Source organism: Chrysemys picta, chromosome 16 (assembly GCF_011386835.1).
Source record: "Chrysemys picta bellii isolate R12L10 chromosome 16, ASM1138683v2, whole genome shotgun sequence".
NCBI lineage: Eukaryota > Metazoa > Chordata > Testudines > Emydidae > Chrysemys > Chrysemys picta.
Window position 1 is genome coordinate 10,959,360 of NC_088806.1, and position 26,382 is coordinate 10,985,741.

General features: G+C 48.4%; 1 protein-coding gene across 17 annotated transcripts in view; it reads left to right on the forward strand.

Annotated features, from left to right (window-relative positions):
- The window catches only part of LOC101934488 (zinc finger protein OZF-like), a 42,464-nt gene extending 16,417 nt beyond the window's left edge, over positions 1-26,047 (forward strand). For 4 of the 17 annotated variants that reach the window (XM_065569887.1, XM_042859010.2, XM_065569886.1 and 1 more), the window contains exons 2-4: positions 379-461; positions 17,132-17,245; positions 17,652-26,047. In XM_065569887.1, coding sequence (XP_065425959.1) covers positions 17,660-18,988 — 1,329 coding nt within the window. In that variant the 5' untranslated portion in view covers positions 379-461; positions 17,132-17,245; positions 17,652-17,659 and the 3' untranslated portion in view covers positions 18,989-26,047. The other 13 variants (XM_065569883.1, XM_065569888.1, XM_065569885.1 and 10 more) reach the window with 8 other exon arrangements.
- The last annotated feature ends 335 nt before the right edge of the window (positions 26,048-26,382 follow it).

The following is a 26,382-nucleotide window of genomic DNA, read 5'->3' on the forward strand; positions in this document are numbered from 1 at the left end:
TAAGTGGAGTACTTTGCATTTGTCCTTATTGAATTTCATCCTAGATATTTCAGACCATTTCTCCAGTTTGGCCAGATCATTTTGAATTTTAATTCTATCCTCCAAAGCACTTGCAACCCCCTCCCAGCTTGGTATTGCCCACAAACTTTATAAGTGTAACAGAGACTCTCTGCTACTGGGAGTGTTTCACCATATCTCAGAGGGTTACACCCTGGTGGGAGGGGGCTAGGCCTGTACTGGAATAAGGTCACTTTGAGCTTCACAGTGCGGCAGAACGTAGAATGTCTATTAGAAGGGAAAAATCCAGGGGGAATTGGCATGGGGAATGGACAAAACCCCTGTCTGAAGTCCCTCACATTGCCCTTCTCGCCCTGGCAGGCTACAGAATAACGTCCACATTTTGCTCCAGATCATCCCATCCTCCCAGGGGGAAGGAAATAGCTGGAGTGGAGCTGGCTCAGGTAAGGGATTATCAGGGAGCTGGTGGTGGGTTCTGCTTGGAGGGAGAGGAGCAGTAAATGCATAGGAGGGTGGGAGCTGCTAGAGGTGCTGGGAGGCAGGAAATATCTAGGGTGCAGAAAGGGAGGGGACAGGATGTGACAAACCTGCTGAGACTTGTGTAATCTAGGGTGTGAAGGGTTGTTGCCCCCGGGGTGCAGTCTGGGGGGCTTCTGGGAACCGCTGTGCCCTCTAACTCTGAAGCTGGGTTAGCCCTTCTCACACTGCTTTGCTGGAGATTCAGCCAGCCTCTCCAGGCCCTGTTATCACCCAACATGACAGCAGGTGGCACCATGAATCCAACTAAGCTACCTGAGTGCTTTACGTAAGCCATTCAAGGACAGATAGAAGACAACAGCCAATTTCCCAGCTCCCCAACCTTGTACACCTGCTGCCGTATAAATCCAAAATTATACCATTTTGTAGTGCACAGGGATCTGTATAATGGAAGCTCATTAATATAGTTCGCCTTTCCCTCGATATGGGGAAGATATGCACAACAAGCTTGTGCAAACCAAGCTGAGATTTCCCCCAGACACTTCACTCAAAATACACTGGTTAAGATAAAGCATAAAACAAGTTTATTAACTACAGAAAGAGAGAGATTTTAAGTCATTATATGTGATAGCAAACAGATCAAAGCAGATTATTTAGCAAATAACCAAAAATTCAAACTAAGCCTAACATACTAGATGGATAGAATTTGAATTAGAAATTTCTCACCCTGACTGATGATACAAGCAGTCTACCAAATTTCCATACACAAACTAGAAATCTCCTTACCCTGGGACCAGCCCTTCCCCCACTTCAGTCTTTGTTCCTCAGGTGTTTCCAGGAGTTCTCTTGTGTGGGGAATGAGGCCAAGAGATGATGTCACACCCACCTTATGTAGCTTTTCCACATGGCGGGAACCCTTTATTCCAAACTCCCAGTTCCCAGTCCAGTTTGTGGACTACTGGTACCAAAATGGAGTTCAGTGTCATGTGGTCTATAACGTCAGAAACAAACATGATCCATGCACACAAACAGGATGATCATATTCAGCAAATCCTAACTTTTACAGTGACACTGCACATGACGCATCTTGCACAAAATGCATCATCATTATGTCCTAATCATATTATAATTATACCACTACGCTGAATATTGGGTGTAGTGTGAGGTAGGGCATAATTTCAAGGCACAGGAGTTGGGAATGGAACTTCCCCTCTTTGTGGAACAGGAAATAACCCTCCAGCCAGGGCTGGGAAAACTTCCCAGACTCCCAGTGCTGGAGCCTGAATCTACTCACACTTTGTTAGTTACCACCACCCCCAATCTTTGTGACAACTGCAAACTTGATCAGTGATGATTTTATATTGTCTTCTAGGTCATCGATAAGAATGTGAAATAGCGCAGGGCCAAGAACCAATCCTTGCGTGAACCTGCTAGAAAGAAATCCACTCGACCATGGTTCCCCATTTACAATTCCAGTTTTTAATCTATTTAATGTATGCCATGTTTATTTTGTATCATTCTAGTTTTTTCATCAAAATATTGTGCTGAACCAAGTCATATGCCTTACAGAAGTCTAGGTATATTACATCAATACTATTAGCTGCAACCAAAGTTTTCATCTCATCCAATAAGGATATCCAGTTAGTTTGATAGGATTTATTGTGTCTAAGAGCTCTTCTTGACCTGCTGCTCACAAACAGGGAAGAATTAGTAGGGGAAGCAAAAGTGGATGGGAACCTGGGAGGCAGTGACCATGAGATGGTTGAGTTCAGGATCCTGACACAAGGAAGAAAGGAGAGCAGCAGAATACGGACCCTGGACTGCAGAAAATTAGACTTTGACTCTCAGGGAACTGATGGGCAGGATCCCCTGGGAGAATAACATGAGGGGGAAAGGAGTCCAGGAGAGCTGGCTGTATTTTAAAGAATCCTTATTGAGGTTGCAGGAATAAACCATCCCAATGTGTAGAAAGAATAGTAATATGGCAGGCGACCAGCAGGGCCGGCTTTAGGAAGTGTGAGGCCCAATTCGAACGGTTTTGACGGGGCCCCGGCAGGGATGACTAAAAAAAAACTTTAAAAAACTGCTCTAATTTCTTCCATGTATTATTTACTTTCCATGACTATATAAATAACAAAATTATATATTACATACATTGCATCATATATTATAAAATATCAAGTTCATTAAGAGGAACTTTATTGTACACCTCACCTATATGTTTTTAAAAGTTTATCTTCCTTGCTTTTTGTTTGACAGAATCTTTCAGTATATTGCCTAACTCTAAGCTCTTCATTACTTCGCATTCAATTGACATGATTGCCAAATTGTTTAATCGGTCATCCTGCATTGTTGATCGCAGATATGTTTTAATTAGGGAGGGGACTGCCATCACATGTGGCTTCCTTCCTCCCCTGCTGCCCCTCACCATAGCCTCACTGGGGGTGGGGAATGGGGCTCCCCCTTGCCCAGTGTTTGCATGAGTGGTGGCTGGGGGGGAATCACAGGGTCAAACACTCACCGACCGAAGCCCCAGCAGCTGCTCAGGTGAGTGAGGTCCACTGCAGATGATCCTGTCTCCCACCGGACTGGAAGCCCCCTCGGTGTCTCCTCCAGGTGGGTGTCGGGGGAAGGGAGGGAAGGGCTGCAAAGCATGTGTGTGCCTCCCTCCTCCCGACGTGCAACAGCCGCTATCTCTGCCTCAGCCCTCTGCCGGCTGGGCCAGCATCAGCGTCTCTCATTGCCATAACAACAGCAGCTGCTTCCGGGAGAGATGCACAGCTTTCCTTCCGGCAGTGTCCCTATTGGTGGGGCCCTCTTAGACGTGGGGCCCAATTCGGGGGAATCGGTGGAATCGGCCTAAAGCTGGCTCTGGCAACCAGCTTGGCTTAACAGTGAAATCATTGCTTGTCTTAAACACAAAAAAGACGCTTACAAGAAGTGGAAGATTGGACAAATTATCAGGGACGGGTATAAAAATATTGCTCAGGTATGTGAAATCAGGAAGTGAAATCAGGAAGGCTAAATCACACTTGTAGTTGCAGCTAGCAAGGGATGTTAAGAGTAACAAGAAGGGTTTCTTCAGGTATCTTAGCAACAAGAAGGTGGTCAAGGAAAGTGTGGGCCCCTTACTGAATGAGGGAGGCAACCTAGTGACAGAGGATGTGGAAAAAGCTAATGTACTCAATGCTTTTTTTTTTTTTTTTTTTTTTTGCCTCTGTCTTCACGAACAAGGTTAGCTCCCAGAGTGCTGCAGTGGGCAGCACAGCATGGGGAGGAAGTGACCAGCCCTTTGTGGAGAAAGAAGTGGTTCAGGACTATTTAGAAAAGCTGGACCTACACAAGTCCAAGATCTAATGCATCTGAGGATGCTGAGGGAATTGGCAGATATGATTGCAGAGCCATTGGCCATTATCTTTGAAAACTCATGGTGATCGGGGGATGTCCCAGATGATTAGAAAAAGGCTAATGTAGTGCCCATCTTTAAAAAAGGGAAGGAGGAGGATCTGGGGAACTACAGGCCAGTCAGCCTCACCTCAGTCCCTGGAAAAATCATGGAGCAGGTCCTCAAGGAATCAATTCTGAAGCACTTAGAGGAGAGGAAAGTGATCAACAACATGGATTCACCAAGGGCAAGTCATGCCTGACTAACTTAAATGCCTTCTAGGATGAGATAACTGGCTCTGTGGATGAGGGGAAAGCACTGGACGTGTTATTCCTTGACTTTAGCAAAGCTTTTGATACGGTCTCCCACAGTATTCTTGCCAGCAAGTTAAAGTAGTATGGGCTGGATGAATGGACGACAAGGTGGATAGAAAGCTGGCTAGGTCGTCGGGCTCAACGGGTAGTGATCAATGGCTCCATGTCTAGTTGGCAGCCGGTATCAAGTGGAGTGCCCAAAGGGTCGATCCTGTGACCGGTTTTGTTCAATAGCTTCATTAATGATCTGGAGGATGGCATGGACTGCACCCTCAGCAAGTTTGCAGATGACACTAAACTGGGAGGAGTGGTAGATACACTGGAGGTTAGGGATAGGATACAGAGGGAGCTAGACAAATTAGAGGATTGGGCCAAAAGAAATCTGAGGTTCAACAAGGACAAGCGCAGAGTCCTGCACTTAGGATGGAAGAATCCCAGGCACTGTTACAGACTAGGGACCGAATAGGTAGGCAGCAGTTCTGCAGAAAAGGACCTAGGGGTTACAGTGGACGAGAAGCTGGATATGAGTCGACAGTGTGCCCTTGTTGCCAAGAAGGCTAACGGCATTTTGGACTGTATAAGTAGGGGCATTGCCAGCAGATCGAGGGATGTGATCATTCCCCTCTATTCGACATTGGTGAGGTCTCATCTGGAGTACTGTGTCCCGTTTGGGGCCCCACACTACAAGAAGGATGTGGAAAAATTGGGAGGAGTCCATCCGAGGGCAACAAAAATGATTAGGGGGCTGGAGCACATGACTTATGAGGAGAGGCTGAGGGAACTGGGATTGTTTAGTCTGCAGAAGAGAAGAATGAGGAGGGATTTGATAGCTGTTTTCAACTACCTGAAAGGGGGTTCCAAAGAGGATGGATCTAGACTTTTCTCAGTGGTAGCAGATGACAGAACAAGGAGTAATGGTCTCAAGTTGCAATGGTGGAGGTTTAGATTGGATATTAGGAAAAACTTTTTCACTAGGAGGGTGGTGAAACACTGGAATGGGTTATCTAGGGATGTGGTGGAATTTCCTTCCTTAGAGGTTTTTAAGGTCAGGCTTGACAAAGCCCTGGCTGGGATGATTTAGTTGGGAATTGGTCCTGCTTTGAGCAGGGAGTTGGACTAGATGACCTCCCGAGGTCCCTTCCAATCCTGATATACTATGATTCTATGATTCTAAACCTTTGTTAATGGGTACTAATTATATATTTGGAGCATGCCCAGTATGAGCGGGGCAGGACTTCCGCCGACAGAGCTACTTCTCTGGCGCTGCCGGGGCTAGTGTGAGGCAGGGCTGCCCTGTCACACACCCCCTTTAATTCTTTATTAATGAACTCCAGCATCGGCTGGTCCATTATCTTACCCAGTATCAATGTCAGACTCTTGGATACAAGTTATCTGGACGTGGTGATTTATGTCTAACTTTAATAGCTGCTGTTTACCGTCCTCGTGAGTTATTGTTGGAATGGAAAGAGTGTTGTCACCAACATCTTCTGATAAGAGTTACAGTATCTGTTTTTCTCCAAATCCAGGAGAGAAATATTTATTGAACACTTTTACCTCTTCTGCATTATTTTTGATAATTCTGTCATTTCCGTCTAGTAATTTATCATGACCATTGTTGGGATTAATTTTGTACTTAATATACTTTAAAAAACTTCCTTCTTATTTTCATTGATTGGTCATTAATTTCTGATAGCTTCTCTTACCAATTTTCTACACTTTTGATCTTCTAACTTACATTCTTTACTATTGACTTCCCTTCTCTTCCATATATTTTATTTGGAGAGTGTTGGGATTCCTACCAGGGAGACACCAGCAGGGTCCAGAGCCAGCCCCATCTCCTGTATCAAGCTTTGTCTAGTAGGTATGTGATCAGTGTGAAGACCCTGCCTCCGTCTGTCAGCTGGGAGATACAAAGGTTCTCTCTTTCTACCCTCTGATGCCTCCTGGCTGCTCTAGGCAAGGTGGGGTGGGACTCTGTTAACATGTGCCTCCTGGAGCTTCCATTTCCCTGGTGCTGCTGTTCCGTGAATAGTGGGGTTGTCACTGGGGCAGCAGGTACTCAGTGTTGGACTCTTGCTCTTTCAGGGGCCAGTGACTTTTGAGGAGGTGGCTGTGTATTTCACCAGGGAATAGTGGGCTCTGCTGGACCCCACTCAGAGAGCCCTCTACAGGGATGTCATGTAGGAGAACTATGAAACGGTGGTCTTGTTGGGTAAGGAGTCCTGTCCCCTCGGTTATTCGAAGCTGTGAAGTCTCTAAAGAGCCCGAGTAGTAATAACTTTATACGTTTGTTTGTCATACAAGTTCTGACAATTTTCCTTGCTGCCTTTTTTTGCCTTATCTCCCACACACTTGTATAATTTTTGGACATGTGCCTTTTTGGTGCCAGTCATTTTAAAATTGCATTTAATGTATCCGTATAGTTATTAATATAGCTATTAATGTATCCAATAGCTTTCATGCCTTTTCCTCATTTTAAAATGAAAATATGCTGCCTGTAGAATACTAAATTGAGTAAATAGGTGTATAACTCATGTATGGCTTGTGTGACAGTCAGATGAGCTCTCCTTTTGATAGGAGAGCATATAATGTTGCCATTCAGGACCCCACGGGTGAAGGGAGAACAGAGCCATGGGAGGGGAGGAGAAGGGGGGAGGAGATAATTCTGGGGTGCCAGGACTCGGGGAGGGTGTGTATAGGATTAGAGCTAAGAAGCAGCAGGGAGAGATGAGGTAGTGAGAGACGAGGAGGGAACACAAGAAGCTCCCAAGGTGCCGGGAGGTGGTGCCGGCTGAGAGTAATGGGACAAAGGGGAGGGGAGTGTGGAGGAAGGGTACCCAGGAAGTGGGCTGGGTGGGTCAGTGGGAGGAAGGAGAGGTTTGGGGATCTAGAACTGTGGGGGATCCCAAACCTTTAACCCCGAATCCCTACCCAAGCCTTGTTGCTTTAGAGCCTACACTCCAGTTTTATTTCTGTTCAGTTTCACTTCATTATACATTTCCCCCAAATATTATTATTTTAACTCTTGACCTCCCTCTCCCACTCATTACCCCCTCCCCATATAACCTCCCCATCTTTATGCACAGCGACCCTGGCCACCGATCCTGATCCTTGCTGCATTCCTCCCTCCCATAGCAGGGCTCCTACTCAGGCTCAAATGGGCACTTTGTTGATGATGTCATAGGGTGGTAGTGTAGCCTGTACAATTTTTACACCTATAAGATTACGTATTGGGGTACAGCTTGCCCTTGTAACATGGCTACTCAAAGTTAATTGAGAAGATGAAATTTGGTGAAACGCACAGAAACTTGATTTAATACAGACAGTTATAATTGAAATCATAGGCAAGGATCAATACACATAACGATTAGACTACGATAAGTATAGTAAAGAGGGTCTTGCACTGTGTGTACTTACAAGTTATGGACACCATTGGAAACAAAGATGGAGGGACAAGGGAGACCATCAAAAGGGAGGCCCTGATTCAATTTACCCTGTCTTGGGGACCTGACAAAATGAAAAAATGGTAAGTAGAAGAGGTGTATTATCCGCTTTCTTATGGTAATAGGATGGCTATATACCACATCTGCTCCTTTACTCTGATTACAAGAATGTCAATAGTTCCTCCAACCCATATGTGGCCTTTGGGAAGTCCATAATTAAGCATCACGCATTAATACTTATGATTTATGTCATTTATTAATAATTCCAATATATGATGTAGCCTGGCCCAAAGTTGGATATATATAATTATAACTTGAGGATAAACAGGTTCTTGTGCCAAGATCAGGCCCAGTAAGATTATTGTAAAATTATCATATAGTTTGGGAACCCCATGTGCACAGGTGCAACTCTCATACCATGGGAACTCTCTCACCATGGGAACTCTCTCTATATATTTATACAAGTAAATGATTTATTAATAATTTAGCACACTTAACACACTTAAACTCAACAAAGCAGATAGAGATAATACAGAAAGTACTTTTGGACGACCATACTTACACCCTTATCTTTCTTAATCTTCTGAACCATTATCTTACAGACTTAACCATTATCTTTCTCATCACTGTCATTGTCCTCATCTTGCCCGGTGGCAAATTATTCTGGCCCCTCCCAAAGTCTACATCTCTCTACCCTCTGCTGCCCCTGGGATGTTACTTTTATAGTCGGTTAAGCTGATGCTGCCATGTCCAATGCATATTCAAGAGGTTCTTATTTGTATTTCCTCCGCTTAAGGTGTCCGTTTCTATTGGTTAGTATATGTATGGTCAAAAAGAACGAGGAGTACTTGTGGTACCTTAGAGACTAACAAATGTATTTGGGCAGGGGTTCTCAGACTTTTCTACTGGTGACCCCTTTCACACAGCAAGCCCCTGAGTGCGACCCCCCCCTTATACATTAAAAACACTTTTTTATATATTTAACACCATTATAAATGCTGGAGGCAAAGTGGGATTTGGGGTGCAGGCTGACAGCTCGCGACCCCCCCATGTAATAACCTCACAACCCCCAGTTTGAGAACCCCTGTATTTGGGCATAAGCTTTTGTGGGCTGAAACCCACTTCATCAGATGCATGCAGTGGGAAAATACAGTAGGAAGATATATACACACACACACACACAGAGAACATGAAAAAATGGGGGTTGCCATACCAACTGTAACAAAACTAGTCAATTAAGGTAGGCTATTATCAGCAGGAGAAAAAAAACCTTTTGTAGTGGTAATCAGAATGGTCCATTTCAAACAGTTGACAAGAAGGTGTGAGTAACAGTAGGCGAAAACTTAGCATGGGGAAATCGTTTTTAATTTGTGTAATGACCCATCCACTCCCAGTCTTTATTCAGGCTTAATTTAATGGTGTGCAGTTTGCAAATTAATTCCAGTTCTGCAGTTTCTCGTTGGAGTCTATTTTTGAAGTTTTTTTGTTGTAGAATTGTCTCTCTTAGGTCTGTAATTGAACGTCCAGGGAGGTTGAAGTGTTCTCCTACTGATTTTTGGATGTGTTAATTCTTGACGTCTGATTTGTGTCCATTTATTCTTTTGCGTAGAGACTCTCCAGTTTGGCTAATGTACATGGCAGAGGTGCATTGCTGGCACATGATGGCATATATCACATTGGTAGATGTGCAGGTGAACGAGCCCCTGATGGTGTGGCTGATGTGATTTAGGTCCTATAATGGTGTCCCTTGAATAGATATGTGGACAGAGTTGGCAATGGGCTTTGTTGCAAGGATCCCCCTGTAGAGGGTCTGGACTCACCCCTGCGGCGCCTCCTGCTGGTCGTCCAGGGAATTATCTCACCAGCCTCTGGAGCACCCTCTGCAGGCTGGTGATCTGTCTTGTCCTCTGCACTGGCCCCAGTGTCCCTCCCAGGACCCCGGTGCCCCTTTGCTCTGGGTGCTGCCCCCTGGCAGTACCCACACGCTAGGTCTCCCCTCCCTGGGGAATCCCCACCCACTATCCCCACCTTGCCTCAGCACTAGGCCACTGCCAGTCACCAAGTAGCCCCTGCTCCCCGTGGCAGACTGCAGTATAGGCCACTCATCACTGGCAAGGAGGGTTTGGACCTGCTGCCTTGGCCTAGCCCTGGGCTGCCCTCTGCAACCCCCAGTACCCCTTGGCCTTCTGCTAGGCCGCAGTCTGGGGCTATCCAGGCTGGAGCTCCCCAGCTCCTCAGCCTGTCCCCAGCCCTGCTCCACCACAGGTACCCTGTCTAGCTCCCTGCAGCCAGGCCCTTCTCTTTCTGAAGGCAGAGAGAGACTCTACTGAGCTCCTGGCTCCTAGCCTCTTATATAGGCCTGCTGAGGCTGTTTGGGGCGTGGCCCCAGCTGCAGCCACTTCCCCCAATCAGCTCAGCCTTCACACTGCCTACTCCCTGGGCTATCCCAGGCCCTTCCAGGCAGGAGCAGGTATCCACCCTGCAACACCCCCTTCCCAACTCTAATGCCGCAGACCCTTGCCTGTGTCCCTGTTCCCCATTCCTTGTTCCCGCCCCCTTAACAAACATGATTCCAATTTCTTCTTCGAGTGATTGCTCATGTGTATTCCACAGGAGGTGTGTGTGCTCACCACGTGCACCAGTGTCAGAAGTTTTTTTCCCTTAGCAGTACCCATACGGGGGAGCGCCGCTGCGACCCCTAGAGTGGCTCCTCTATACCGCACTATAAGGGGAGCTGCACACTCCCCCCCACCCTCAGTTCCTCCTTGCCGCCGGTGAAGGTAGTCGGAACGTCTTGCTCCAGCCTTGCTGCAGTTTCTCTAGTTGACCTTAGTGGTACTGTTCCTTTTAGTAGTTTTTCAAGTAGTTAGAGTGGGCTCGGGGCATGCCCCATGCCCCAGGCTTCAAGTCGTGCGACTCCTGTCACTGTTCTATGCCCAGAAGTGATCCGCATGCTGAGTGTCTCCGCTGCTTGGGCAAAACTCACGTGAGTGAGCGCTGCAAGATCTGCAGGTCATTCAAGCCGCAGACTAAGAAGGAGAGGGACATCAGGCTTCGCGCTCTCCTGATGGAATCGGCACTGGCCCCTACCCCAGCACGCCGAGCAGACTCAGTGCCCGGCACCGCATCTTCGGTGTGTAGTGAAGTCCCCTACACTTGCTGGCACTGCTCCCCTTCTAAGAAGTAAGGGAAGACTTTCGTCTTACAGCAGCGCTGAAAAAAGGACAGGGGTGAGGCTGGTCCTAAGCCGGGCAGCCCTCGATTCCCCCCTGGGTCCTAGGCCTCTGACTTGTGTTGAGCGGAGCAGCCCGGTTCTGTCCGCGTGTGCCTCCCCTGCGGGGAGGATGCCGTCGATGCTAGAGGCTGCACAGGCCGCGCGAGACATCTTGAGCTTACCGATACCTGGGGCACTGCCAGTGTCGGGTCCTCAGTCCTGAGACAAGCCGCCGCTGGGCGCTCATCAGACCTCCCCAGCACGGCGCAGCTCCCACTCCAGGAACTAGTCCTTACCTTGTTCGTTGCGGTCTTCTCATGGCTCACGCCAGCCCTCTACACCAGTCAGGTTGACCGGCTCGCCGCCCGAATGGGAGTCTCGAGGCCTCTCCATGCCACGCAGTGATGGGTGCAGGCACCGTGAGAGGCGCCGCAGCCGCTCTTCCTCGTGACACAGCTACCAAAGCCAGTCCCGATGCCATTGACATTGATGCTCCCACTCGCATTCCCGCTCTGCCAGGCATTGCACTCGAGACTCCTCTCGCAATTCACCGGCACCAGAACATCATAGCTCCTGGCGCTGGGACGAGTACAGGAGCAGCACTTCCGATGGGTACCGGTCCTCGGTGTCGAGATCCCAGTCACTGCAGAAGGCACCATCGTAGGCATCGTCAACCTTGCCGCTCCTATGAGACTGTGCGCTCGACGGTGACCTTAGCATTGGCACCCAGCTGCCCATCACCAGGTTGTGCAGCTCAGCCGGAACGGATGGTGCCACCAGGCCCCCAAATTGGTCAGTGGCAAGGGGCACTGTGGCCATAGATGCCCGCCCAGACAGGAACTCGCTCGGTGGCTGGAGCATCCCAGGCTCCTTCAGCCTCCCCTTCTCAGCAGAGGGACAAGTCAACAGGTCCTGAGTTGGTGGCCCCACGCCCAGACTCTGACCTGGGGACTGACCCCCTGGTACCACCTGCGACTCTCGGCTCCACGCCGGCCCCCTCTCCAGCATGGGATGATGCCATTATGGCACCGCCGCCCATTCCACATGAGGCCTTCAGGGCACATCAAGACCTCCTTAAGAGGGTGGCGTTCAACCTCCAGCTCCAGGCTAAAGAGATGGAGGGCCCATCTGACTTCCTTTTCAATATGCTGTCGTCTTCGGCACTGGGCAGTGTGGCCCTGCCCCTCCACCAGGGTGTAGCCAACATTTCCACTACCTTGTGGCAAACTCCTGCTTCCTTGGCTCCCATTTCCAAAAAGACAGAGAGGAAGTACTTCGTGCCAGCTAAGGACCATGAGTACCTTTATTCCCACCCGGCACCTAACTCTCTGGTGGTGGAATCTGTAAACCACCGAGAACGACATGCCAGCCCATGCCTACCCCCAAAGTTTATTCTTCAGCAAGTTTCCAGCTCAGGGTGGCCAATCATCAGGCCCTACTGAGCTGCTATGAATTTAACTTAAGGCGGTCCCTACCAAAATTTGAACCTCTCCTCCCGGAGCGGGATAAAAAGGACTTCAAGGCTCTGGTAGTGGAAGGGGCGTCAGCGGCAAAAGCAACCCTCCAGGCGGCATCGGACGCGGCCGATATGGCAGCCCGCTCGATGGCTTCCGCCATTTCCATGCGCAGGGCATCGTGGCTCCTCCTATCCGGGCTGTCAGCGGAGGCCCAGTCCCTCATGCAGGACCTGCCCTTTGATGGGAAAGCGCTGTTTGCAGACCAAACGGAGGTCCGTCTGCACAGGATGAAGGATTCCCGTACCACCCTGCAAACCTTGGGCCTCTACGTCCAGCTGGCTAAGGACAAGCCCAGGTCGCAAACTTTGACTCCACCTGCATGGAGCAGATATGAGCCCCCATCCAATAGGTCGAGAGACCAGAGGCGTCAGTCTCAACGTCCGTCCCGCTCTGCCCCGCAGCCCGGGACCTCTAACTGCAAGAGGCAGGGAAATAGATGGTTTTGACTATTTGCAGGGGGGCACCAGGCCTGTTGCCAGGGAACCCCCCCCATTAATAAAGTTTGTGTTCTGCAACCGATTGTCTGCCTTCCGAGTGGAGTGGTCCCCTATGACGTCGGACCAATGGGTCCTCAACACCATTTCCAAGGGCTACATGTTGCAGTTCACTTCACCCCCACCTTACCACCTCACGTCCCTGGTGAGTCCTGGGGACCCAGAGCATGCTCGCCTCCTAGGGCAGGAGGTGGCACATCTGCTCCACCTGGCGGTGGTGGAAAGAGTACCAGTTGACTCCCAGGGAAGAGACTTCTACTCCCGGTACTTCCTGATCCCAAAGGCAAAAGGGGGGCTCAGGCCCATCCTGGACCTATGGGATCTCAACCGGTTTATAGTCAGCTCCAAGTTCCGCATGGTGTCCCTAGCCTCTATTATTTCCTCCCTGGACCTGGGGGATTGGTACACAGCCGTGGACCTTCAGGACGTGTATTCCCATATCCATATATTTGAAGGGCACAAGCACTTCCTCTGGTTCCTGGTGGGGCGGGATCACTACTAGTTCACGGTCCTCCCTTTTGGTCTATCCACGGCACCCAGGGTTTTCACCAAGTGCATGGCAGTGGTAGCGGCCTACCTCCGGCGGAAAGGGGTGCAGATCTTCCCATACCTGGCGATTGGTTTCTCAAGGGCAGGTCTCGGTCCCAGATGCAGACCCATGTGGAACTGCTCCTGTCCACATGTGCAGATCCCGGCCTAGTAGTGAACGAGAACAAATCCACGTTAGTCCCAGTTCAGCTCATAGAATTCATAGAAGCGATGCTGGACTCCTTAAGGGCCACAGCCTCTCTCCTTCCGGGCAGGTTTGAGACCCTCAAAGGCCTCATTGCCTCGGTCACGGCCTTCCCTGTGACAATGGCAAGCGCATGGCTTCAGATCCTCGGGCACATGGCAGCATGCATGTACGTGGTCCGCCATGCCAGGCTCAGAATGAGGCCCCTCCAGCTCTGGCTAGCCTCTCAGTGCTCCCAGGCCCGGGACGGGCTGGATAAGGTTATCATGGTACCGCCCCAGGTAGTTGCCTCCCTATAATGGTGGTCCCTCCCGAGCAACATGCTGCAAGGGGTCCCTTTCTGGGAACCCTCCCCATCATTAGACCTGTGTCAGATGCCTCGCATCTGGGATGGGGAGCTCATATAGGGAACATTCAAACCCAAGGGAGATGGTCCGCCTCGGACTTGTCCCTCCACATAAATGCCAGAGAGCTCAGGGTGATACGGTTGGCATGTGTAGCTTTCAGCATGCACCTTCACGGGAAGGTAGTCAGAGTCCTTATGGACAACACCGCTGCGATGTATTACATCAACAGGCAAGGCGGGACTCATTCCTTGGCCCTATGCCTGGAACCCCTGAGCCTATGGGAATTCTGTATAGCCCACGATATCTCCCTGCGAGCCTTCCACCTACTCGGCATCCGCAATGTGCGAGCCGATCGCCTCAGAGGGTTTTCTCCCGCCAGTATGAGTGATCTCTCTATTCGGAGGTCACCCACCAGCTCTTCCGAGAGTGGGGAGTTCCCCGGGTCGATCTCTTTGCAACCGACCAGAACCGGCGCTGTCTCCAGTTCTGCTCCAGTGGAGGAGTGGGGAAGGGGGCAATCTTGGACGCCTTTTTCATGCAGTGGTCAGGCCAGCTTTTCTATGCCTTCCCACCCTTCCCCCTGATTGGCAAGGTCCTGCAAAAAGTAAAAACGGACAGGACGCGGGTTATCTTCATAGCCCCGGACTGGGCCCGACGACGCTGGTACGGGACCCTCATGCACCTCTTAGCGGCTCCCCTGCGGAGGCTACCGCTTCGCCTGGACCTCTTCTCCCAGGAAGGGGGCTGCCTCCTTCATCCCAACCTAGCTGCGCTTCACCTGACCGTGTGGTTGCTCAGTGGTAAGATGAAGAGGAGGGAAGGTGTTCAGAGGACGTCAAACGAGTCCTGCTGGAAAGTAGAAAGCTGTCCACGTGACGGATGTCCCTGGCAAAGTGGTCCAGATTCTCTAGGTGGGCAGCAGAGCGGGGAACCTCCCCATCGTCCACACTGCTTCAGCTTATCCTTGATTACCTCCTGTCCCTTAGGACCCAAGGGCTAGCTTCCGCCTCTGTCAGGGTACATTTGGCAGCCATATCGGCCATCCACCCACCAGTGCAGGGCCAATCGGTCTTTTCTCAGACTATGATCTCCCGCTTTCTAAGAGGCCTGGACCGTTCATTCCTTTATGCTAGGTCCCCCATTCCGCAATAGGACCTAAACCTAGTGTTATCCCGTCTCACAGGACCTCCCTTTGAACCCTTGGCCACGTGTTCCTGGTCTCACCTGTCATGGAAGGTAGCATTCCTTGTAGCTATCACGTCACCCCAATGTGTCTCGGAGCTCAGGGCCTTGACCTCGGAACCCCCATATACAGTCTTCCACAAGGATAAGGTCCAGCTTCGCACACACCCCGCATTCCTCCCGAAGGTGGTCTCCACCTTCCATATGGAACAGGACATTTTCCTCCCGGTGCTCTGTCCTAAGCCCCATTCCTCCAATGAGGAACGTCGCCTTCACACGCTTGATGTGTGTAGGGCACTGGCCTTCTACCTGGACCAGACCAAGCTGTTCTGGAAATCCTCGCAGCTGTTCGTTGCCTCGGCCGAGCGTATGAGGGGGCAACCAATTTCCACCCAGTGCCTGGATCACCTCGTTCATATGCACGTGCTATGACCTGGCAAGGGTTCCCCCACCACCAATCATCAGAGTGCACTCAACGAGAGCTCAGGTCTCATCGGCTGCCTATGTAGCCCATGTCCCAATCCAGGACATCTGTAGGGCTGTAGGGCTGCCACATGGTCCTCTGTCCACACATTTTCTTCACGCTATGCGATTGTCTCCCAAGTGAGGGATGACGCTGGATTTGGTAGGGCGTTACTGCGTCCCAGAAACCCTTAAACTCCTACCCGCCTCCATCAGATATAGCTTGAAGTCCCCTACTGTGGAATACACATGAGCAATCACTTGAAGAAGAAAGGACAGTTACCTGTTCCATAACTAGCATTCTTCGATATGTGTTGCTCAGGTGTATTCCACATCCCGCCCTCCTTCCCCTCTGTCGGAATTGTCCGCCAAGAAGGAACCGAGGGTGGGGGGAGTGCGCAGCTCCCCTTATAGGGCGGTATAGAGGCGCCATTCTAGGGGTCGCAGCAGCGTTTCCCCGTATGGATAATGCTAAGGGAAAAACTTCCAACACCAGTGCACGTGGCGAGCATGCACACCTACTGTGGAATACACCTGAGCAACACATCTCGAAGAACGCCAGTTATTAAACAGGTAACTGTCCTTTCCCTTCCCCCGCCTGTTTAACCCCAGTTTATACAGTATTATTCTCAACTATACCTTAACCAGTCATTTTACTGAAATTTATCTTAACCAATCCCAATATATTGTAACACAATTCTCTAACCAATTATATCTCACTACCCTAATTAACTTGCACCTAGCAAAATTAATTATACAGCAGACAGAAACAATTAACGAACCAGACACATTAACAATAGAAAAGTGGAGGCCATAAAGATAAAACATACAGAAATGAGGGTTTCCCAACCACAACCATTGATAATTAAGTGATTTCTTGCCAGACAGGATGCTATCAAACTAAGTTTTCTTTAACCCTCTTAAGATCTGTTTCTTTATCTGCTGGTGATGGGCACTATCCGGACAGGATCATCTTCCTAACAGCCCAATACCACCTTATTTCAGTGTGATTGGTTTAGGATGTGACCGTACTCTTCCCAGCTTATGGCTGCCCCTGCTGCTTAGTCAAAGAACAAGGCCTCAGACTATCCTAGTGAGACAAGGCCCGTACACAGGCAGACTGTGATTTTGATTCTTTGTTTTTATACCTCTGTAACTAGCTAAGTGATAAAAATACACCTAAGTTCTTCAAGTATAGGCTTTACAGGCAGGCCTGAATATCTCTATTCTAACAGTGGGTTCTATCTCTTCCACCATTCTGTCTTATCTGTTTAGATTGTAAATTCTTCAGGCCATGGGCCATCTAATATTCTCTGTTTGTACTTTGCCTAGCATAATGTGGCCCCACTGTTAGTTGGCCCATAGAAACTAAGGTAATGAATATCATTTACAATAATAACAATTCTCCTGCCGCTTTGAGTCAAGGAAGATGGCCTTGGCATGTTACTGCTTAAAATTGATCTGGAGTTAAAACTATGGAATATTCTTTGTGACACGTATCACATAAATTCCACTGACCTCCCTTGTTTTCTTTGCTTGGAGTAGGGTTTCCAATTTCCAAACCTGATGTGATCTCGCAGCTGGAACGAGGGGAAGAGCCGTGGGTCGCAGACCTCCAGGGCTCTGAGAAAGGAGTGCTCCCGAGAGCTGCCTGCACAGGTGAGGAATTGGTTAAACCAATGCAAAAACTGTTCGTGAATACAGGAAACGTTAGGGATGCCCTACAAAGATGCTGTGAGCTCTCCAAGTTCAGGATTCCTCCCAGCAGAATGGAATCATTAGGCGGATGTCACGCATGGCTTCCCACCTATCCTGACTGACAACTGGCAGCAGGTCCCTCCCCGATCTCGCTTTCCCCTGAGTGTGGTGGTGAGGATGTGGACCCAAAACTGATCCCTTCCTCTCTCCTTTGGGGAAGGGTTTGGGGAAAAGCAGCTCTTGCTAGGTTTGATCTCTCCCACACATATTCTGGCTTATTCATCCCTTTTTCCATTCCTCTCTCTGAGATTTCCGTTCTCTCCGGTGCAGGGAGTGACCTATATCTGGATTCTCTGTCTCCCATCAGGTGATGGGATGGTGAGTGAGAATCAGGAGGAGAAACCCCAGCAGGAAGATGCTGAGCAAGTAGAACCACATGGGATGTTACCAGGAAGATCCAAAGGGAATGTTTCCGGGAGTTGTGCACTCCCAGAAAAAGCAAAAGCCTGTGAGACTCAGCACAGGCCAGAGGAAAACTTCAGTAGCCACTCAGACCTTTTAACACGTGACCAAATCAACTTGGAAGAGACGCGCTACACATGCCATGAGTGTGGGAAAAGCTTCAATGGGATCTCTGACCTTCTCACACATCAGAAAATCCACAGTGGAGAGAGACCTTTCATGTGCTCTGAGTGCGGGAAAAGCTTCAATCGGAGTTCCTCCCTTATCACACATTGGAGAGTCCACACGGGTGAGAAACCTTATGGATGCTCTGAGTGTGGGAAATACTTCAATTGGAGCTCACATGTTATCCGACATAGGAGAATCCACACAGGTGAGAAACCTTATGGATGCTTTGAGTGCGGGAAACGCTTCAATCGGAGCTCACACCTCATCAGACATAGGAGAATCCACACAGGAGAGACGCTCTACGCATGCTCTGAGTGTGGGAAAAGCTTCAATCAGAGCTCTGCCCTTACCACACATCAGAGAATCCACACAGGAGAGACACCCTACACATGCTCTGAGTGCGGGAAAAGCTTCAATCAAAGCTCAAACCTTATCAGACATCAGCGAATCCACACAGGAGAGACGCCCTACATGTGCTCTGAGTGTGGCAAAAGCTTCAATGATAGCTCAGCCCTGATCACACATCGTAGAATCCACACAGGAGAGAAACCTTATGAGTGCCCTGAGTGTGGGAAACGCTTCAATCGTAGCTCACATCTCATCAGACATAGGAGAATCCACACAGGAGAGACGCTCTACGCATGCTCTGAGTGTGGGAAAAGCTTCAATCAGAGCTCTGCCCTTATCACACATCAGAGAATCCACACAGGAGAGACGCCCTACACATGCTCTGAGTGCGGGAAAAGCTTCAATCTGAGCTCAACCCTTATTAGACATCGGAGAATCCACACAGGAGAGACACCCTACACGTGCTCTGAGTGCGGGAAAAGCTTTAGTCAGCACTCACACCTTATCATACATCGTAGAATCCACACAGGAGAGAAACCCTACATGTGCTCTGAGTGTGGGAAACACTTCAGTGATAGCTCAGCCCTTACCACACATCAGAGAATCCACACCGGTGAGAAACCTTATGGATGCTCTGAGTGTGGGAAAAACTTCAATCAAAGCTCAACCCTTATTAAACATCAGAAAATCCACATGAGAGAGAACTGTAATAAATGCCTAGATTAGGGCTGGCCAAAGATCTGATTTTTTTTAAAAATCACTTTTGCTAATTCCCATATGGTGCAAATATCACTATCGTCACGTGGTCTCTCAGCTCCCCCAGATGAGTTGCCTGCTTCTGCCTTTTGAAGCTCACTGTTCTTTGGGGTCAGTCCTGTGATCTTTTCTATCCACTCCTTTCCTTTTGAGTCATAGGAGTGTGTGTCCCTCCAGCCAGTAATGTTCATCGGCTCCAGGTGGGAGAGAGGTTTGATCCCAACAAGCTACACTGAGGCAAAAACTACCTGTGCCTTACATCCACTAGGACTGTACATGGCGTTGGCTGCTCAAGTTAGTGATCTTGGTGTAAAAAGACAATTCTAGTTGTAGAGCAGATGCAGCCTAGGTGCAGTGGTTGGCATTAGCTTTCCCCTTGACCCGACCTAAACAAACCCTGAGCAGCACGGTTATACTGTTCCCCCATTTCAAAGCAATTGTTAGTCATCAAGTTCCCCCTTCGGGAACAAATTGTTTCATTCCCAGTTGCACTAATGTTGCTTCAGGTTGTGCGGGAAAACAGATATTTTTACTATCATTTTCCTCATTTAAAATATATTGAACTATAACAAAGAGCAGGAACAGGGCAGGGATAAGGAAAAATGTCATTTCACCCTCTGTAACAACAGAAGAAGATAGGGTAAGTCAGAGGGATTTCCTTATTCCCCATCAGCATCCCAACCCCCCTGTTGTTCAATTGGTTAGGTCAATATTTTTTCTAAAGGGCTGGGAAGAGTATTCCCTAGTAAATGACTTGTAACTAAGCAAAATACCCATGCATTGGGCTCCCAAAGCAGTTGTGGCCCAGGCCCTGCAGGAGGTCGCTCCTGAAGATATCTCCTTCCTAGTCAGGTGCATGTTGCCTATTATTTGGGAAATGCAATACCTATCAAGGTAGAGATGGGAAAAATGGAAGTGACATTTCTCTTCAGCTCACCCCTGGGAGATGCTGCAAATATGTAGAAAATGAAATCTGTGTTGAATCTGATATAGCTGCAGAAATATATCTATTTTTAATAGATACCTGATATTTGGTATCTTACAGGGATTCTAAAACGCACCTGAATTTAGTCCCTAATTTAAATCTGTCCCACCAAATTAAAAAAATAAAAGGGCATATTTGGGGGAGTTGTACCTCACTATTGCTACTGACATGTTGTGTGGTTGGTGAAGTATTCTGCGCCAGAGAATTGTAAAATTACTCCAAGTAAGGTCAAAGATTTGACAAGAACTCAGGTAGAAATTGCAGGTACTAGTGGTTGATTTTTCACCCCAGAGATAGAAGCTATGGTGACCTGTGGCCCAGGTAAACTATTTTTAGAACGCTGCTCTGTAGTTAAATGGAATTGATCACACTCTTAAAGGATGCCATGATTAAAATGGGAACAACTGTCTTTTACCATTTTGATCTAAAGTTTCATGAAGCATAGAGAGAATCATAGAAGATTAGGGTTGGAAGAGTCCTCAAGAGGTCATCTAGTCCAACCCCCTGCTTAAAGCAGGACAACACCAACTAAATCATTCCAGCCAGGGCTTTGTGAAGCCGTGCCTTAAAAACCTCTAGGATGGAGATTCCACTACCTCCCTAGGTAACCCATTCCAGTGCTTCACCACCTTCCTAGTGAAATAGTATTTGCTAATATCCAACCTAGATCTCCCACTCTGCAACTTGAGACCGTTGCTCCTTGTTCTGTCATCTGCCACCACTGAACAGCCAAGCACCATCCTCTTTGGAACCCCCCTTCAGGTAGTTGAAGGCTGCTATCAAATCCCCCTTCACTCTACTCTTCTGCAGACTAAATAAGCCTACTTCCCTCAGCCTCTCCTCGTAAGTCATGTGCCCCAGGCCCCTGATCATTTTCGTTGCCCTCCGCTGGACTCTTTCCAATTTGTCCACATCCTTTGTGTAGTGGGGGCCCCAAAACTGGACGCAATACTCCAGATGTGGCTTCACCAGTGCCGAATAGAGGGGAATGATCATGTCCCTCAATCTGCTGGCAGTGCTCCTACTAATGCATCCCAATATGCCGTTAGCCTTCTTGCCAACAAGGGCACACTTCTGACTCATATCCAGCTTCTGATCCACTGTAATCCCCAGGTCCTTTCCTGCAGAACTGCTGCTTAGCCAGTCCATCCCCAACCTGTGGCAGTTCATGGGATTCTTCCATCCTAAGTGCAGGACTCTGCACTTGTCCTTGTTGAACTTCATCAGACTTCTTTTGGCTCAATCCTCCAATTTGTCTACCCCCTCCCCCCCCGCTTAGTGTCCTCTGCGAACTTGCAGAGGATGCAATTAATCGCATCATCCAGATCATTAATAAAGATGTTGAACAAAACCGGTCCCAGGACCGACCCCAGGGGCACTATGCTTGATACCAGCTGCCAACTAGACATCGAGCCAGTGATCACTACCCATTGAGCCTGACAATCTAGACATCTTTCTATCCACCTTATATTCCATTAATCCAATCCATACTTGCTGGCAAGAATACTGTGGGAGACTTTAGCAATGTTTTTGATACCGTCAAGATATATCATATCCACCACTTTCCCCATATCCCTAGAGCCAGTTATCTCATCATAGAAGGCAATCAGGTTGGTCAGGCATGACTTGCCCTTGGTGAATTCATGTTGACTGTTCCTGAGCGGGGAGGGATAGCTCAGTGTTTTGAGCATTGGCCTTCTAAACCAAGGGTTGTGAGTTCAGTCCGTTGAGGGGGTCACTTAAGGATCTGGGACAAAAATCTGTCTGGGATTGGTCCTTCTTTGAGCAGGGGGTTGGACTAGATGATCTCCTGAGGTCCCTTCCAACCCTGATATTCTATGATTCTATGATCACCTTCCTCTCCTCCAAGTGTTTCAAAATAGTTTCCTTGAGGACCTGCTCAATGATGTTTCCAGGGACTGAGGTGAGGCTGTTGTTCCCTGGATTCTCCTTCTTCCCCTTTTTTAAAGATGGGCACTATATTTGCCTTTTCCATTTGTCTGGGACCTCCCTCGATCGCCATGAGTTTTCAAAGATAATGGTCAATGGCTCTGCAACCACATCAGCCAATTCCCTCAGCACCCTCAGATGCATTAGATCTGGACCATGGACTTGTGCATGTCCAGCTTTTCTAAATCGTCCTTAACCTGATCTTTCTCCACTGAGGGCTGCTCACTTCCTCCGCATACTGTGTTGCCCAGTGCAGCAGAGTGGGAGCTGACTTTGTCTGTGAAGACGGAGGTAAAAAAAGCATTGAGTACTTCAGCTTTTTCCTCATCATCTCTCACTAGGTTGCCTCCCCCATTCATTAATGGTCCCACACTGTCCCTGACCACCTTGTTGCTAACATACCTGTAGAAACTTTTATTACCCTTCACATCCATTGCTAGCTGCAACTCCAGTTGTGTTTTGGCCTCCCTTATTACACCCCTGCATGCTTGAGCAATATTTTTATACCCCTCCCTGGTCATCTGACCAAGTTTCCACTTCTTGTAAGTTTCCTTTTTGTGTTTAAGCTCACCGAAGATTTCACTGTTAAACCAAGCTGGTTGCCTGCCATATTTGCTATATCTGCACATCGGGATGGTTTGTTCCTGTGCCCTTAATAAGGCTTCTTTAAAATACAGCCAGCTTTTCTGGACTCCTTTCCCCACCCCATATTAGCCTCCCAGGGGATGCTGCCCATCAATTCCCTAAGGGAGTCAAAGTCTGCTTTTTCTGAAGTGCAGTGTCCGTATTTTGCTACTCTCCTTTCTTCCTTTTGTGAGGATCCTGAACTCAACCATCTCATGGTCACTGCTGCCCAGATTGCCACCCACTTCTACTTCCCCTACCAATTCTTCCCTGTTTGTAAGCAGCAGATCAAGAGGAGAAAGGCCCCTGGTTGATTCCTCCAGTAGTTGCACCAGGAAGTTGTCCCCAACACTCTCTAAAAACTGCCTGAATTGTCTGTGCACTGCTGTATGGCTCTCCCAGCACATCAGGATGATTGAAGTCTCCCATTAGAAACTTCAGTTAATTGTCTGAAGAAAGCCTTGTCTAAGTCATCCTCCTGGTCTGGTGGTCTATAGCACATGCCCACCATGACATCACCCTTGTTGCTCTCGCTTCTAAACTTAAACCAAAGACTCTCAACAGGCTTTTCTCCAGTTTTATACTGGAGCTCTGAGCAATCATACTGCTGTCTTACATACAGTGCAACTCCTCCACCTTTCCTCCCTTGCCTGTCCTTCCTGAACAGTTTATACCCATCCATGATAATGCTCCAGTCATGTGAGCTACCCCACCAAGTCTCTTTATTCCAATCACATCATAGTTCCTTGATTGGACCAGGACTTCCAATGCTTCCTGCTTGTTTCCCAGGCTTCTTGCGTTCGTGTACATGCACCTAAGATAACTAGCCGATTGCCCTGCTTTCTCAGTATGAATCAGGAGCCCCCTCTTCCCCCCCCCCCCATTACAAGGAGGAGGGTGTTTCCCCTCCCGATATCCCACTTCCCTACTTACCTCACGGCTTAGGTCACTGTCCCCCGGTGAACCTAGTTTAAAGCCCTCCTCACTAGGTTAGCAAACCTGCCTGCGAAGATACTGTTCCCTCTCTTCATTAGTTGGATCCCATCTCTTCCTTGCAATCCTTCTTCCCGGAACATGCCATGGTCGTGGAATCCAAAGCCCTGTCTCTGACACCACCTGCGTAACCACGCATTCACCTCCACAATTCAAAGGTTCCTACCTGGGCCTTTTCCTTCAACAGGGAGGATGGACGAGAACACGACTTGCGCCTCAAACTCCTTTATTCTTCTTCCCAGAGCCACGTACTCTGTAGTGACCCACTCAAAGTCATTCTTGGCAGTATCATTGCTGCCCATGTGGAGAAGTAGGAAGGACTAGCGGTCCCAGGGCTTGATCAGTCTCGGCAGACACTCCCTCACATCCTGAATTCTAGCTCCAGGCAAGCAGCACACTTCTCGAGTCTCTCAGTCTGGTCGGCAGATGGATGACTCCGTCCCCCTTAGGAGGTAGATATGTGCATCATGCACCTTTCTGGACCAGCCTGACTTCATGTCTGAAACGCCCACAATTGCCTGGAGAACCATGGAGAACCCCCCCCCCCCCCTTGTGATTAATGTTTTTGATGGCTAGGTTGTCTGGTGCCAGAATTGGAATATGCATGCCATCCATCGCCCCTCCGCAGTTAGGGAAGCCCATTTGTGCAAAGCCGTCCACAATGTCATACACGTTGCCCAGTGTCAGTGTCTTTCAGAGCAGGATGCAATTAATGGCCCTGCACACTTCCATCAACACGAGTCCAACGGTTGACTTTCCCACTCTGAACTGGTTAGCGACTGATTGATAGCAATCTGGAGTAGCCAGCTTCCACAGTGCAGTTGCCACACAGTCCCATGAATGTGGCTTTCCTCATCTGAAAGCTTTGCAGCCACTGCTTATCCTCCCAGATGTGCATGACGATGTGATCCCACCACTCGGTGCTTGTTTGCTGAGCCCAAAAGCGGCGTTCCACTGTGGTCAGCCATGAATGCCACAAGCAATCTCCTGTCATAGCTGCTATGCATGGCAAGATCAATGTTGCACTCCTCTTGCCTTTGTAGTTTAAGGAATAACACCACTGCCACTCATGACGTGTTAGTGAGAGCGAGCAGCATATTGATCAACAGTGCAGGATCCATTCCTGCAGCTTGAAAGAGGCAGAATGTGCAGTACACAAACAGTTGAAAGATGATGCCAAATGTGCACGGAAGCACAGGGATTACTGGCATATGAAGCTATGCATGACGGGACATTGGGACAGGACCCAGGATGCCCCGTGACCCCCTCTGCCTTCCCACAACTCTTAGCCGTAGAAGAAGAGATGCTTAGTGGGATAGCTGCCCAGAGTGCACCACTCTAAATACTGCTGCAAGTGCCGCAAGTGTGAACATGCTATTGCACAGGCAGCTGACAGTGTGAACACACAACAGCAGTTTCCCTTAAGCGCTCTCTGAGCAGTACTGTAACTCCCAGCACTGTAACTCTGCCAGTGTAGACATAGCCTCGGAGAGACTGCCAGGATCCCAGGACTGATCCTCTCTGGGGAATGAAGCACAACGTTGATAGGCTATGCAGCCTTCACTAGTCTCCCTGTACCTGAAAAGCCTGCTAGCCCAAAGTGCTGGACCATCTATGCCATTACCTGGTTCCTAAACTGCAGCTACAGTTCCTACTCCAGGTGTATCCAAAGACCGAGAGGTGCAGAGATCCAACCCCTTATAATCTTAGAAACATTTTGTTTCTTTTTCTATTTTTTGTCTGTTTCTTTTTAGGAACTTGGAGACCTCCCGGCCTTTCTATTAGATTGGGTGTAACCGTGCGGCTCAGTGAGAGTGAGGGTGTGAACACCATTGAAATCTACAAAGGGAAGATGCTAGGAAGAATAGTTCCCCAAATCTTAATAGCCTTAAAACTCTGCCCTATGAAATGACTGAACACATGCTCCTCACCTATGGAAGCATTGCAAGGAATTGAGCTGTCAGATATGTATTGTTCAGTGAGAGCTGTTTGAACTTCTTTTACTAATGTCTCTAAGGTCTGTATGTGTTTTGGGGCGAGAGGGCGAGGAGAAGTGTTAGCTACACAATAGTGACATCTAAGGAGAAAACTGTAATTAGCATTGAGGTTGTAGGCTAAATGTAAGCAATAATTTGGTTTTGGTATTGAAATATTCAGCTGGCTAAATCTGGGTTGCACTGCCTGGGGAAAAATCTCTGATTGGGGTTTCGGCATCACTAAATATGCACCTGGCTTCTTGGGTTGCTCTTTTAGGATTTATAAGTGTTGATTTTCTGCTGTATTAATCTGATGGTTTGACTAAATTAATGACTTGATTCCAATGCAATATCCTTGTTAACTCATTGATTTACTGATTTGACCTGAACTTTGTCACTGTATTGTTTAACCCTTAGCTGAGTGGTGTCTATAGTTATTTAGCCTTAGTGATGTGGTGCTCTTGGATTTATTTGTTCGTGTTAATAAAACTTGTAACTGGGCTATTGAGTCATTTCTTTCAATAAGCAACAGGGGCTGGAACTTTTATTTGTATATTTCCCTTTAATTCAATCTCCATTTTCTTCATTTCATACTGTCCTAAGTTAAGGAATGTGCAGCACCAAAAATGGACACAAGCCTTTTGCTGCCCCATTCTGTGCCTATCCAGCCAGGAGTAGAGAACAAACACCTCCTGGAGTGGGGATTGTCACACTGTAAATACAGACGCATGTTCCCAAGCTTTGCTGTCTTTCTCAAATCCTGGCATAAGGATGACACCTACAGCTGCTTGTAATCACACCTGGCAGGAAGGAGACTCCTATGTGCATTCCCTTGG